Source organism: Scleropages formosus, chromosome 8 (genome assembly GCF_900964775.1).
Source record: "Scleropages formosus chromosome 8, fSclFor1.1, whole genome shotgun sequence".
Lineage (NCBI taxonomy): Eukaryota > Metazoa > Chordata > Actinopteri > Osteoglossiformes > Osteoglossidae > Scleropages > Scleropages formosus.
In genome coordinates, this window is record NC_041813.1 from 27,736,034 (window position 1) to 27,751,798 (window position 15,765).

A 15,765-nucleotide genomic window follows, 5' to 3' on the forward strand; every position below is an offset into this window, starting at 1 on the left:
TGTGTGTGTGTGTGTGTGTGTGTGTGCGCGTACACACCCCAGAGAGGCAAAAGATTCCAGCTGAAATTAACAACGTGGGAAAAACCAGTGTAAAATTATACATATTACGCAATTACATTTAGATACAACTTGAAGAAGCAAAATTATAATTACAGAGAAAGATGGAGGGTGAGAGATTCCTTTTTTAGAAATTATTCTTTTGCACATTCAATGGTGTTTTTACATTTTTATACGACCTGAGTCCCTTTGTTAAATTACAGACATGATTTACCGCTAATATTACACACATTTTCAGCTTCACGCACTTTCTAAACGCTGTTAAGGTAGTGAAGTCGTGCTGATGTGTGTTCTCATACTGTAGCCTGAAAGAAAGCCCAGGCACAAAGAGCAGTGATCGATGAAAATAATTTAATAGGAACACTGTCAACAATGCACAGGTCTAATAGCATTAGAGACAATGGAAGAAAAATGAGCAGACAGATCAAGGAGGCAATGGAAACGACATCAGATGGTATCGTTTAGAAAGGAGACATTTTCTATAATAATACAGTAATTATGGTGTGTGGACTAAGTCGGGAAATCATCACCCCGAATTGGAAGCTTCAAAGGCCTGAGAGGAGACACACAACGATGGCAAATTGCTTTCTGATTTGCACATAGGGGAACATTCAAGAATCCAGAAACAACGATCATCGTAAATCCATGAAAACAGAGCAGTCTAGACTACCTCTACAAGATACCTCTTCTGTATAAAATGACGAAAATTTTAAAAATACCAAATGGAAAATGCACTTGCATTCAATCCCGTACTGTCACTCCCGCCCCACTCCACTCCACTCCACTCCACTCCATATCCACGCACTCCGAAGACAGTATATTTTAAAAATCCAGTACAAAGAGTAGATGTTCTTCGGGGATCTCCAATAAATTAAAGTGTTACGAATTGACAGTAAGAGTAGTGCCCCCTTTTATTGGCTTTAAATTGAACATAAAAACGTAGGCTACACCATCTGAACCATGCAGGAGTACATCAGTGCTATCAAAGTAAACATTTTACTGTAATGCGTAGGTTTAAAACACAAAGTCACAACAAAGCAGAATGCTCATTTTAATGTCACTCAAAAACAGAACGAGTGGGGGAGGGATGTCATTTTTCTGTTAAGTTCTGTATCGTAATCGAAATGAGCTCCTGTGACAAAGTGACGAACTTGTCGCAGTGAAATGTGCTGCACGTGGGGGCTTGCGTGGCAAGTAACACACCTTCTTTCCACGAAGGACACACTCCGGAGTTGAAAGACAACGAGCATAAAAGTCCATCACTATGGAATCCACCTGCACCCGCTTTTTTTTCCTCAAAATTATTCGAGATCGTCTTGTAGTCCAAATAGCGAAACTGAAAAGCGCTGAAGAAATAAGAAGTATATTAAGTAGAGCCAAAAATCATAAATGAGAAGACAGTCCCCACAAACCGAACTGGCACTTAAGAACATTGAAAATCATAGTACGGACACGTGTAACCTAACTAACATGGAGTTCAAAGAGTCAAATAATGGTTTATTACACAAATCCAAGGGATACGTTGAGGACAACAATGACACTTTGAAACGTTTGCTTTTGTTCTCCGCAAATACGTCAATCCTGTTGTCCTTGTTCACCCAAATAATATAAAGAATATCAATAACAGTAAGAGCAACAACAAAGGCAATTACAATACCGTTGTTAAAACACTAACAAACCTGAAAGCTGTGCGCTTTTCCTCTACAAATATTAAAATATTAAATTACGTTTGTAATATTTGCACATACAATAACGTGAAGTCAAACGAATGCAATAAAATTATGGCAACTTGGAGAACACCGACAACCATTGTTCGAATACATTTATTATTAACACACGTTATGTCTTGAACAAAATCATTGACTTATATTAAGAATCTGGTAGGTTTCTGGTAAAAACAGGAATGGTAAAAAAACACGCTTGCAGTAATACACCTGAAAGTGTCACTTCATAGAAAGAACTTGGGGGGGGTCCCTGTCTCCATTCTACTCCTTGGACTGGTCTTTGTTCATTTTCTTCATTTTCATCCGTCGGTTCTGGAACCATATTTTCACTTGTCTCTCTGTCAAGTTCAGTAGACGGGCCACCTCATGCCTCCTGTCCCGGGTGAGGTACATGCTGAAGAGAAACTCCTTCTCCAGCTCCAACGTCTGGTATTTGGTGTATGGGCACCTCTTTTTCCGAGACGACCTGGCATGCAACCAGTTGGCAGATGGGTCATCTGTGAAAGGAATACAGTTAACAATAATAATCATAAGTAGCCTCAAAAATATATGGGCACCTTTTTCACAACCAATATTTAGCAGGTAATGTGGCACTCAGGACCTTCACTTTACCCTTAACCGAAGTATAGCGCTCTAAGCCGATGCAGTTAAAAATACCACGCTGTACGAATGAGTCAATCATTTTAAAGCTCATTTACGCCTGAAGTCCCCGTTGAGAAAGGTACCAGCTAAAAAAAAACAAACAAATAAATAAAACGAACGGTAGCAAAGTGCATTACGGATGAGATGTAGCGGGGAAACTCCGTGCAAGAAACAGATGACGACGCTCCTCCGTTGCGTTTCAAGGCGAAACTGGACAGGATTCGGCCACTGCAGCACTTCAGAGAAAAGCATCTCGCATCTTCACTCCTCACATCTCGTTTTTCAGTGCCACAACTTACTCGTTATCCGGTGCGCTCTCCCCAGTGAACACGTTTCGCTAGGAATTTACCAGAAAAGCACTGATTCACATCCGCCCTTTTCACACGACTCTGTAGTGTCTCCCCATTCCACGGGCCGGGATGTTGGTAAAAAGCTCGTTTCTTTCTTTTGAAGGAGCAGCGCGCAGCGGCGGAGAAAATAGCGGCTCTTTAGCTCGGCTCATATTGACACGTCGTGCGCTCAGGAATGACTACAGTCTCTTTCTGCACACAAGGAGGGAGCCATGTGCTGCAGCGAGCGTCTTCCTTTAACGTAGAGTCGTAGTCCACTTCTCCAAGAAAACGTATGAACTGTGTGTCCAATTAAATATTAAACATATTAACCCGAAGTGTTTCACAAGTCATTCATCTCGGAACACTAAGGCCGGAGCTGCGTTTCCTCCCACGACAGTCTGCTGCTGCTGCTGCTGCTGCTTTTCGTCAGAACCTCCAAGAGCTGAGGACATCTTTACTGCGCTGCCATTCACCTCCAGAAACATTTCATACATATATATTCCGAAAGGAACGCAACAGTCGCTTCCAGCTTTCCCTCACAAATGGCCGCAAGAAACTTGTCAACAGTGTTCCAGCTCTTCTATGTCATGATTCCATTGTTTTGTAACACAAAGGGGAAAATACTAAGGACCAAAGATCACAGAAGATCAGGATGCTCTACTACTGTGCTGTTTATCTCTGGATGTCGTTTATTCTCAAACAGGTCAAAGGTTCGAACAATAGTTACAGTAGAAACTATTTTTTAAAACAAATCCATGCAAGATGAATGTTTAAAGGTTAATTTTGCTTAGCCTTCTAAGTATTTACCTGTTTTCACATTCATCTTGCGACTTCGCCATAAGATTTCAAAATTAATCAAAATTAAATATGGACTTAAGTGGAAATGTTGTTCCATTTCCAGGGAGGCTCAGTTAATGGCGTTGCTCCGAGCTTAATAAACCTCTTGTTCAGCACAGTTTTTCACGTAGGCTGCACTGTAGGCACAGAGAGAGACGCTGAATTCCCAGATTCTCCTGCTCCTCTTGCTTATGCCTGTAGTTTGTTCTGGATCTTGGCCCAGGGCAGCACAACGGGGACTGCAGCCGCCATCCATTAGCCCTGCGCACTGTATGAGACCATTTCGTGAATTGAACCCATTGTGTCGCGACTTTATCCACGGAAATGAAAATATCCATCTGTCAAAACAGTAACTCATACAGATTTGTAGCTTACACGTGCAATATATTATTAGTATTTATGTCTTTTTTTTTTTTTTTTTTTTTACAAAAATAATTTGACTACCCTGTCTTTTTGTGCTCTGGGCTGCCAGTGAGAAACAAGCAGCAGTTACATAAAGCCGGATGATTGTGCCTTATATTAAATAGTACTTCTGAGGAAAAGAAAGGATGCTTTCAGCTTTTTTCCTCATCCTCATTCAAATGCTCCGTCCATTCACTGGGCCGGTATAGGCTTACAATTGTCCTGGGTCTCATTGTAATATCCATTTACTACCCAGGCACATCAGAGCAGGAAGTTAAGCAACTGGCACTATTTGGTTTTCATGAGAAAATACTTGACATTTATTCTGGAAAAATAATTCAGTGCTCTTGCAGATTCTTTTAGACCTTTTTCGAGAATGCAGATAAAATTCCTTCTGTGCCGTTTTGTGTCCCTCCAGATCTCCGTGCTTTTTTTAATCCTAAGTGTTTACAGATGCAAGACATTGGACCAAGTCCAGCAAACAAGCTCCCATCACAGAATCGGAACAAAAATAGTATCCTGCTTCAGCCTCAATTTTAGGATTTTTTCCATAATTCTAAGCGAATACTCTCCACAATTACTTTATTAATAGAGTTTGGAGAATAAAAAACATCTATCAGTTATGAGAATTGAAGCATGACAGTATGGGTGTTCATTCGTACTATAGCAAAGAGCGACACTACGAGCTTTATTTACAAAACAATTCGAAGATATAAGCGAGTGCTACTCTAAGAACTAAGTGTGTAACCAAAGTACTGAACAAAAAACAATAGACGATTTTGCACATTAATGGCGACACACTTGTAAAATTCGCGCAAACCCAGAGTCACACGGACGGAAAGTGCTTCCACTTTTGCAGCACGTGTTTCTTCACTCTTTGTTCTAGTTTTATGACAGCATTAAAAATTCTTTACACACTGTTCACTTCCGCCTTTTATCACTTACTTTGATCTGCCCCGTCTTTCCCTTCGCTGCCCTCACACATGTCCTTGTTGTCCTGGAACCCAGAACCCTGAGTGGGGTTTATCTCCCCGGCAGAAGACGACTCCAGAATGTACTCGTGTCCTCCGATTTTGGGCGGCTCTCCGAGGTGCCCAAGCAGCGGTTCTACTTTGACCTGCCCGTGACCAGACAAGGGCTCGGACCTCGGGCCACAGTCCATCCAAGTCCGAAAGTATCGAGAGTCCGGGGAGGGCACAGGCTGAGTCGGGATGTACGGATGGTACACGGATGGCAAACCACTGGACGCGTGGGAATTAAAGGGATTCCAGGAGGCGCTGAACACGGGGGGTTTCGGCTGGAAGCTGCACGAGGGGAACTCCGGATGGTCCCCGGCGTGTAACCCCGCTTGCCTGGAGCCACCATACTGCACATTGGAGAACTTGGCTGAAGCCGGATCTTCGTTCTCGTGACTTATAATGGAATCCACATAGTAATTGCTAAGAGCTCCAGAAATGGACATTCTCGGACATTATACAGATCACGGTTCATTAGGAGAAGACACTGTATTTAACACACAGCTGCATTCGCACACGGCTCTGCTCGAAGTTATTGGCCAGCATTGGCGCGCGGGGCTGCCTGTGCTCTGCGCTCCGGGCGAACTGATTGGTCAGTTTTTTTTTTTTCCTCGAGCTTCATAAAGCGTCAGTGAGACGTAAATCAACCGGCGAGAAGCTGCCTCGTCTCGCGCGCAGTTTCTGTCGCGCGTGCAGAAACAAAAACAGACGTGGCGTCAATCTGAATGGTTCCAGAAATGCCTGGATACATTTTCACACCAACTAGCCACTGCGGCATTATTTTAATAACTGTCCGTTTCTATGTATGTATACACACACACACACACACACACACAATAAAACTTAACTCTATAGGACAATGAATTACAGACGCCTGAATTAAATATCCCGATGATTTTACCTTCAGCGTTTTAATAATATCACATGTACTACAGTCTTCCAGCGACAATAAGTGCGGCAATATTTCGTAGTTGTACAGAAAACCTTACATAAACGCGCTTTATTATATCGTTAACGTTCATTTGCCTTAACGAGCGCATTAAACACCTCTTTCATTCTCTTATATTTATGAGTATAACTTAGTTAAACACGGTAATAAAATCTACATCAAAGAGTTTGGGCTTTTAGGTGGCGATTTTATTGTTAATGAAGTATTTGTGGTCAAAACAGAATGGTACAGTTCTATATTATTATTATTAACTAGAGAAATATTAAGTAACCAAATGAGAAGAGTTTGGGACAAAAGGTGACAAATCCAGGCGTCTATTTCTCTACCCAAAGCGAAGTAACTTCGATATTTTCGGTTCGCTGTTCAGTTGCTTTTGTCCGTTCTGCAGAAGGATTTTTTTTTAAAGAAAATGCACACTTCTAATACATTCACTGACAACCCGTCTTACAGTGGGGAAAAAACAGACCTGCAGAGATATTATATACAAACATTTTCAGAAGGGGCCGACAGATAGATCAGCAAATTTAAAAAGTTATAAAAAAAGCTAAAGAGACAACATGGTGTTTTCCTTGTTTTTCCGTTTTAATAAAAATACAAACATATCATTTCTCAACCCAGAAAAGTCCGTTTAAGTTGTAAACCAAAGTTAGGTGAAAACACACTTAAAACGTTGAAATAACCAAACGTCTTTAATACAATTGACATCTTACATAAGAAATTATTTCCATACGAATGTCTGCAATACGTTCGTATGACAGCATTTCTGACTGATGCATAAAACCTTGTCACGGGGTAGAGATTAAAAAAAGTGTTTCCCTAGCCAGTTTTGACAAAGACAGCGAACACAGGCCTATTTCATCATTTTTGGCATTCATTCTGTGACTCTCTGCAATATTGATATGTACCGTGGCTTTGGAGAAAAGCGTCTGCTAAATGAATAAATTTAAATGTAATGTACATGTTATACCATCATAATCATAGTACACTGGCATAAAAAGGTAGTGAATTTAGTGTTTTAATGTCAAAGCTTGTACATGACTGTGGCATTTGAAAAGTTAAGAAATTCCCCTGCATAAGAACAGGATACTTTTACATGAAAAGTAGTTTAGAATTGCATTTACTGATCTGACTAAAGATAGGTTTTCAACTAAAATGTGGTGTTCGTTATGAAATAATGAAGTACCACAAAACTATCAGAGAATGTCTCAAGTCCGAACGTCTGCGTGGACATTTTGGCAGCTTCAGAGAAACCTTTTTTTGGAGCAGGTTTTTTGATAAATTGCCAGTGCGCATGAATATTGTGCAAAGGGTAAGAATTATCAATTTAGTCTTTACTTATCCAGACTTAAGGACTACTGTTTCAATGAAATGAAGAAAAAAAAAAAATCTTCTGTATCTTCTTTCTAAGATGATAAACACAATGAAGGTAAAGTAGATGAAGACAGTGAACCCGCTGGCAGACTAGTCAACAAAAAAAATAAATGTATGTGGTCAATGCAGTAAAAGGTTTTTTTCTTTCCGCTGAAAATGTCAAAATACGTTTATAACTATTAATTCTATTGGTAAAAAATATTTAAAACATGTTTTAGATTTTGAATCTAAATATTACACTAGAACTGAAAACGATAAAAACACAAGTTAAAAACTTAAGTCTTTGACTCACGCCGTGTACATTGCTATTTTTCCAGGCGTTTAACCACGCAGTTTTTCGGTATTTACTCACTGTTATTCGTGTCCTTGCCTCTGGGAGTAGGTCATCTTAATTATGAATAACGAGGCAATATATCAATTAAAATATGTAATGATCACTTAAGATATGATTTAACCCAAGCCACACCTAAAATTAAAAAAATGAACAAATTTGGCAGGATATTGGAGAAGTGGTTGAAGACTTGGAGTTGTGAGAAGTTTCCAAGTACAAATCCCAGCAGGAGGCCGCAGTCACGCCCTTCAGAACGAAACTTGACTAGACATCTCTTCAGAAAAGTACACAGAAACAACACAGTGAAGTCAAGAGAACAGCTCATACGGCTGAGTATAACTTAAAAAAAAATCCCTCAAGGCATTGCTTTATGTAAAATCTAAGCGGTAAAGTGAGTCGCTATGAATTTATGTAGTGGCCATGGAGGTTTACTGCTTAGGCTTTATCCTTAGAGAGGGTGGGAGAAAGTGGGGGAGAGAGAGAGAGAGAGAGAGAGAGAGAGAGGGGAGAAAGGGGAGAGGAAGGGGGAGATCTTGAAGTAATCACATCTTCAGCCCTTTCAATAGAGAGCTGACAGCTGGTAAACATGTGCGCATCTATCACAAATTTCACGACTGTGCTCCCCGCTCTCTTAGGAAGTGCTTTTCACTCCCTTCGAATACAATCTGCACTTTGGCATATTTGAACGTTCTTAGACGTGTAATAACTCAAAACGATCTTCAGAAATGATCACATTTACGGCTGTTTCACTGAACGCTGAATGCTAAGGTTTTGCTGTTTTCAAATGTCAGTGAAATCTGTTGAGTACAACAGTAATACAAATTGTACGGCACTCCCCAGCGGAATGCAAACATTGCGATCAAAGAAAAAGTACGGCGGCTGTCATATTTCTGGGGCAAAACACTCAAAATGTGCACAACAGAACTTCTGAAATTTGACGGCAGCATGAGAAATCGTTGACGCAGTCGACTGAACTCATGATGGGAAACTGATTTCAGCAGTTTGTGCATCATATTGTTAGAGTCCGTCCAGCGACAAGATTTTCTTTCTTCCTGAACATTTAGGGGAAGTTTAGGCAGATTTAAGTTCCTGTGATATAAAACTTGCAAGTAAACAGTGTGTAGCTAACAAAATTACACAGCAATTTGACCCTACACTGGCAAAATTTCTGCGCAATATAATGCGTACCCACGGTCAGATCCAACTTTTCAATCGATCAAATATCTACATGAGACATATATAATTGCTTTTAACGAGAAGATCTTAGAAATAACGGGTTAAATGCTTTAGCGATGTATATGGTGGTTTTAACAGGCCTGTGTCTTTACAGCTGCATATTCAACTGCAGGAAGTGGCGAATGCACATGTTTCACATTAAGAAGTAATATTGTCGTTATGCAAGGAGATAATTTTAGATACTTCAGATAATTAATGACTACCACATAACTTGTGAAACATTTTTTTCGCGCTCATGGTTTTATGCTTACTTGACTGTATTTTGAATCTAACAAAAGAGAGAAGCATATATAAGCATATCCTGAAGCAAATAACGTGACGGATGCGTATTACTATAAATATTCCACATATCTGTGATTCTCTTAATGGAAACGGCAAAAATTCGGCGAAAATGAATTACAATGTTTTACTAAGTGTAATAAAACTACAGAAATATTTCTTTGCACATCCATATATTTTTCTTTTGCTTTACTGTAGTATAAGTAAATGTATGTGACCTTAAGCAAAACGTTAAGTAGTCAGAATACAAAAGGACACACATTTATCTGTACACGAAACAGAACACACCAATGGTGGTTGTCGCATCTGCAATAACAAAATGACATTATCAATATATTTCCGCATAAACAAAAAGTCGCTACAGTAAATATAATACTCGACACAATCGAGAACTGCAGCTATAATAAGAAGTAAATGCAGCCCCGGACAGCTACAGAATTTTATTTCGAATATTTCAGCATGTAGCAGAGGAGAAGTACCTTTCACTAACTGTGCAACGCAAATACAACACAGCGATTTAACTGTTCCGATTCCCGTCTCAAAAACTATAAACACAGCGTACACAATTTGTTAACACTAACAAGGCAATTAAACTGCTTTCAAATAAAGCCACAATTTGATAAAAGGAATTTTTTAAATATTATTTCAAGGTCTCAGCATTAATACTCAATAAACATATAAACATTTTTACGTTTATCTGTCTTCTGTCATATACTGTACGTGTGTGAAGGTATTTAATAAAATACATGTGTGCACAAATTAAGAGGATTAAGTTCCTTAATAGCCAACTGAATTTTGATTTGTTTTAACTTTTTTTTTGGGTCGGGGACTCATTGTAAAACCATTTTAAACCTACCAGTGTGAAAAATAAGGTACCATAAGTGGAAGAGAAAAAACAATTTGCTAAAACCGTATGTATAAACGTTCTTAACAGCGTTTGTTTGCTGTGTGTTGAATGGATGAAGTTCCACGTGGTACCGTCCTCTTATTAGAAATACCACTTGCAGTCACAGTTGTCCACTGAGAAACGGACACAGTCTTGTTCATACAGGGTTTCCACGGGTTCAGACCTTGGCTTTCGATCAATTCTAAACGGAGCCATCGCACTGCTTTCCTTTCTGGGATTTAGATCGGTCTAAAACTTTAAAACACGCGAGTCTTTCCCGAACGCTGTCAGACAGAGATGGGCGTACAAACGTTTCGGGATTCACAGGACACTTTTCCATGAGTCATCCGGTTGTTCTGGAACCAATTCCTGCCTGAAGGTCCGTGAGATTGACGTTACAACTCAGGACACGAGCATGTCTCATTTCTCATTTTTAAAATCATCTCGCTCCGTGCAGCTTCCCGGATTTTGTTTTATTGATTCCATCTTTGTCTTACAGCAATCCTAGCCTTTTTCCTTCAATCAAAAACGTTGCAAAAGCCAGGTTTCTGCAACCCTTGGACATCTCCAGCGTGCTGAGGAAAATTAGTGTTTGTCTCACAAAGAAAAGCCAAGACTGGACCTCAAAGAGGGCGGTCTGACAACCAGCCTCCCAAAAGTACCTCTCCGATTGCAGTTCGTCGTGTGACATGTAACTTTACAAACACGCTACGCTCACAAACACAAGCGGCACTGGTAGAGTAGTCGACCGGCCATTTAAAGTGCTCTATCTGAAAATGGAAATTAATGTAAACGAAACAGCTCCGCTTCATTATATGCAGTTTTGTGATAACAGTTCCTCACCACGTGGTTCAGATTATCACACCTTACGGGATTCACGGCATTTCTTCAAGACAACCCGCATAAACACTGGTCTTATTAAAACTTATTTTTTAAAACATATACATTACGTACAATACAGATGTTATGTCCTTATCTGTCCCATATAGGTTTTCCGCACCGTACTGTAAGACAATGGGTTGTTTTAGGCCCAAAGTATTTCAATCAATTTTTCTTCTTTTTTTCAGTTTGAGATATACACAGTCAAAAGAAATATCTATTAGTAAATAAAACCTCATTGCAAGACTGGGATGAAAGGCACAGTTCAAATTTCTCATTGATTCTGCATTATTCAGAATTTGTCTTTCATTGTAACAATGATTGTTTCATTTTTATTATTTGTTACAATTTGATGCATCAGTTTTGGGAATGTGATAGTATATAAACTTACTGGAACAGTGTTCAATCAATTATTAAAAAGATCTTCAACAAGGAGTTTGATTTCCTCCATCTGATTCACATCAGGAAGTCCTTCCACATATATAGTTGGCTAAAGTCTCCAATTTTCATACTCTAGAAAAGTTGATATTCGGATAACCTGAAGGAAATCTGGAAGATACAGAGACCTTTCTGGAAATTCTCAGAAAGTGTATATTGGTGTAAATCCACCCCAGCAAGACAACTTCATATAAGAAGATTTAGAACTTGTATGTTGTACGTTTCTGTGTTTGTATTTTCACCGTATATTTATTCAGCTTGGACCCAGCTTTGATTTGTTCTGTTTTGTTGTGTAGCAAAAACAAGTCGTCTGTGAAAGGATGTCAATGTACCAGCTGTGTTGTTAAACAAATACACAAGTTTGCATTTGGCAAACTTTCTTCTCCAAGGCAATATACACATCAGAGTAAAACATAAGTAAAATACCTCAAAAGACCGGGGAAAAAGATGGCTGAGATACACAGATGCGATTATTGTTGGATACCGCAGTTGCCATGGCACCCACACTCCAGCAGTTACCTGTACAAAGTTACATTCCAGTAGGAAATGTAGCTGATTAAAAAGCAGCAGGTGGCAAAAGCCTAATTCACAAATGCTTCAGCAGCTCCGGAATGAAATTGTGCCCTGAAAGAGATTACTTCTGAGATACTTTTGAATGTTGGAAGGATTCAGCAGTTGAGAGGGACAGAAGTTGTCCTTTCCATCACATCCACCGACGGGCTTTGAAATTGGACAACCTGTGAGGCGGAGGAGCTGGTGGACAGAAGTGGAGGAGCATAGCATCCCTACGTGCTTTACGACTGCATTAGGCTGAATTAAAATGTAGTTTTAAAATAAAATTTAAGCAATAATGCACAGATACTGAGATGCACACATAATGCTTGCTTCAACAGTGGGGAACTCATCCCCCTTGCTACGCCTATTCTGAAATATATTACATTTATGCTCCTTTTAAACCCTAAGTCTCTAAACTACAACATTTGGGAACTGCAGTTCGAAACGATTTTTTAAAAAAATATACAAACAAAATTACAAGCCGTTTTTAAACGCACTGCTTATTTTATTTTACTGAGTTTGTCACATTCTTTCGTCGGCCCGAAGTCTATGGCAGGGCTGTTCTGGAGACGTTTTCCCAAAGCGGTCGTGAATCACCAGCAGGTTATGAGCTCCCAACAGTCATTAGAGACGCTCTCCAGCATCCCCCTTTCCCAAAAGCAGCACGTCAATTGCAAAAATATTGTTGAGGACCTTATTTTATGAATAAATCTTTTACTGCAATGTCCTTCTTACACAATAGTAATATTGAGGCTGTATAAACATTTTACAAAGTTATTTTGCGACATTCCCTCTCAAATGTCATGAACACGAGTTATCTAAACTCAAAAGCCAAATATAATTTCTGAAAACTGAAGCTCATAGCCTGACTACTTTAAATTCGCCTATTCATAATATCAGAGATAAGTTTAATAAATGGCAAAAAGCCTGGAAATACAACATTCCACATAAGTCTCATACTGAATCCATCATGGAAACAGAATAAACAGAATGCAATAACCAAGAGTAGTGAGATATAACTGCAATGGAAAAAAAACAATATTGCACTGTGAAATAACAGTGAATCAAGATTTCAAACTTACTGCAAATTAAACAATACACCACAAGTCTGACGTGAGCACACAGTACAACACCACCCATCTTTTTAACAAAATAACAAAGCCAAACAGCATTAAAACTTGTGATGGGTGTTCTGACAAGCTCAAATCAAAGTTTCAAGGCCATATAAAATAGCACAGAAATTAAATCATATGTTTATAACTCAACTTGTTTACAAAATCCTAGAAATTAGAAAGCAAATGTATATGGGTGTCAGGAAACTGCAAAGGCAGTGGCTGATGTTGCCCTCAACTAGGTGGAAAACAGAGGTGTCTCTGTCTCACAATAAAGGAAAGACAGTAGGAGCTGATGTCCCTTGAGGGCACTTGTTGACATCCTAGCAATCTGCAGCATCAAAAGGTTTCCTGAGCACATGGTTGGCCACATTTTGTACGATGATAATGTACAATGAGTTGAAACACTTAAGTCCTTTTGCCAAATAAGATATAAAGCTTTAGATGCAATACAGGGTTATACTGGTGACAGGAGAGAATAAGGTCTTTTCTATAATGGGGACAATTGCAAACGCACCCAGAGTGAGCTGGATGTTTGAACCTTAAAAAAATCTCCTTAGTGGCTCTGACATTATCTCCTGTTCTTGTAATATCGAGTTTTCTACAGCAGAGATGTACACGTGGAGAGTTGTCAGAAGTGTTCGGATCAGCAGTTTGCAGGTTTCATCACCCTGTTCATGAATACTGAGCAGGAGACTTGCATGGAGCATATAGGGAATCTGCCACCACAGAAAATAAAAACATAAATGCATCAAATCTGTGTGCCCAAAAAAAGTTTTACCCAACCTTAAACGTTAAGTCAATCTGGACTTGACCAAAGAAGCTTGTAGTGTGCATCTGGCTTAGTGATCTTTTAAATTTTGGTGAAACCTTTGACATCAGATGATGGGTTTTCTGATGACCTAAACTGCAAATACTGAAAGCCTTTAAACAACAAAAATAAACCAGTTTTTTTTTTTTAAATAAGGGTATGCAAGGTCATTGTTCTACAGCAATTATGTAAAGCTCAAAGAGGAAGTCTGTGTCTCTGTAAAAGATAGTGTAACAATTTAAAGTGTTATTAGTTTTTACCAGTGCAGGACATCAAACAGTATCTGAAAAAATAATGAATAATATGTAACATACTCCTGCTTATAGTAAAGTTTACATTGGATCTTTTGGGTCTGATGTAATCACATAAATGATGGGACAGTAAGTCAGCTTCATGACACATTTTTTTACACCATACTTAAATTATAGATGTTTAACATTTTCTATATAAAACAACTGCAAAGCTAAAAGGATGACTATACAAGATAAAAATGTTTTTAAAGTCTGATGGCACACATTTTTCTCTTACACGAAATACTCTGTTTCTGAATCTGTGTAAAGTGACTTCATGTGTACGACGACAATCATTTCAGTGGGAGGGAGTGGTTCGAAGGAAATTTAATACTGTTTATGCAACAGTAGGGTGTGGCTTGATGCCATCTCAAGCCATGTCTCACGAACAAGACAGAACTCTCAGAGCTGACATTTTGTTGGGGTAATGTTAACCCTGCTTCACACTGTCTGCCACAGATTTCTTGGATTGTTTCTAAGTGCTCCTCAAATGTCCTGCTGAGCACTGTTATATAATTCAAGCAAGCAAGCATTTTAGAATAACGAAGACCACATGGAGCAGAGTGGAAGAAATGTTGAAAATATCAACAGCCATTTCCTTAAAATGACACAGGCCATTGGCAGCTGTAAAAGCAGTTTTACTCATCCATCTTTACCCTCTAAAAGCCCCTACATATATTAAGCGTGTTGAACTAGGTATACCCCGAACCCCATATACCTGAGCTATCTGTCACGCAGAGCAAATGATGAGGATCTTCGATGGTGGCTGAACTGATTTTTCTTAGGTCAGTCCAAAAGACTCAGTACCCAGTCTTTAGCCCATGTGTAATTCTTTGAACTCTCATGGTTATCAACGCAAACTCAGAGCATTTGAGAATCTTGAACACAAAAAGTGTCAGGGCACTTCAGACCAGAAATCTATGTAAATGTTTGTGTACTTTAAAAAAAAAAAATGTAGAAGGGTTATCAGAATTCATCTACCTTGTGTTTTATGCAGCTACTCAAGCGATGAACATTGGTGCATCAAGCGAAAAGTAACAAATTAGGTTTACTTAAGAATCGCATGTCTGCAACTGTCTCTTTCTCCCAATGTAATGCACAAATTGCATTTTCGCTGAGATGTACATCGCTTTGGAGAAAAGAGTCTGTTAAACGAATAAATGTAAATGTGAACTAGAAAAACATCTGTAATAGTGATCATTACTCTGGTATCACCATGGAGACCATTAAGGCAGCTCTAGCAGCTATGCTAATACTGTGGACTTCAGTTGCTGCCATACAAGTAACACAGAAGGCAGGTATCATATTTGGACTGTTGTCTGTTGTACCAGTCCCCTAGGTTAAAGTCACGTAAGGATCCATCTTCATAATGTGTGAAGTAGGATGCCCCCTGGTGTAAGGTCTACCACAGGAGTGTCAAGAGACCCATCAAGGATCTGATAAAGTTGCAACTTTAAACCCTTGGTTGCTCCAAGTATTGTCTAAATTACAATTGGCATTGTGTATTGCGGAAGAAAAATTTAATTCCTCTTAATCATATTAATTATCAATATTACAGGTGGCAGGGAAAATGAATGTGCTACTGATGGCAAAGGGGAACCATGACACTGATAAAGAA

General features: G+C 39.2%; 1 protein-coding gene across 1 annotated transcript; it reads right to left on the reverse strand.

Moving 5' to 3' along the window:
* Positions 1-1,847: 1,847 nt before the first annotated feature.
* Positions 1,848-5,529, reverse strand: LOC108936975 (homeobox protein Hox-B9a-like). Its single transcript, XM_018756655.2, has 2 exons — positions 4,940-5,529; positions 1,848-2,278 (listed from the first exon to the last, which is right to left on the reverse strand). Exons 1-2 carry the CDS (start codon positions 5,454-5,456, stop codon positions 2,043-2,045), a joined length of 753 nt encoding a protein of 250 aa, XP_018612171.1. The 5' UTR covers positions 5,457-5,529; the 3' UTR covers positions 1,848-2,042.
* Positions 5,530-15,765: the final 10,236 nt, after the last annotated feature.

What these genes read in the sequence shown, in the direction of transcription:
- LOC108936975 (XM_018756655.2), bottom strand. Translation starts at nt 5,456, where the DNA reads ATGTCCATTTCTGGAGCTCTTAGCAATTACTATGTGGATTCCATTATA. An exon ending in GAAAGACGGGGCAGATCAAA is followed by an intron (nt 2,279 to 4,939) that starts GTAAGTGATAAA and finishes TTCCTTTCACAG; the next exon opens with ATGACCCATCTGCCAACTGG.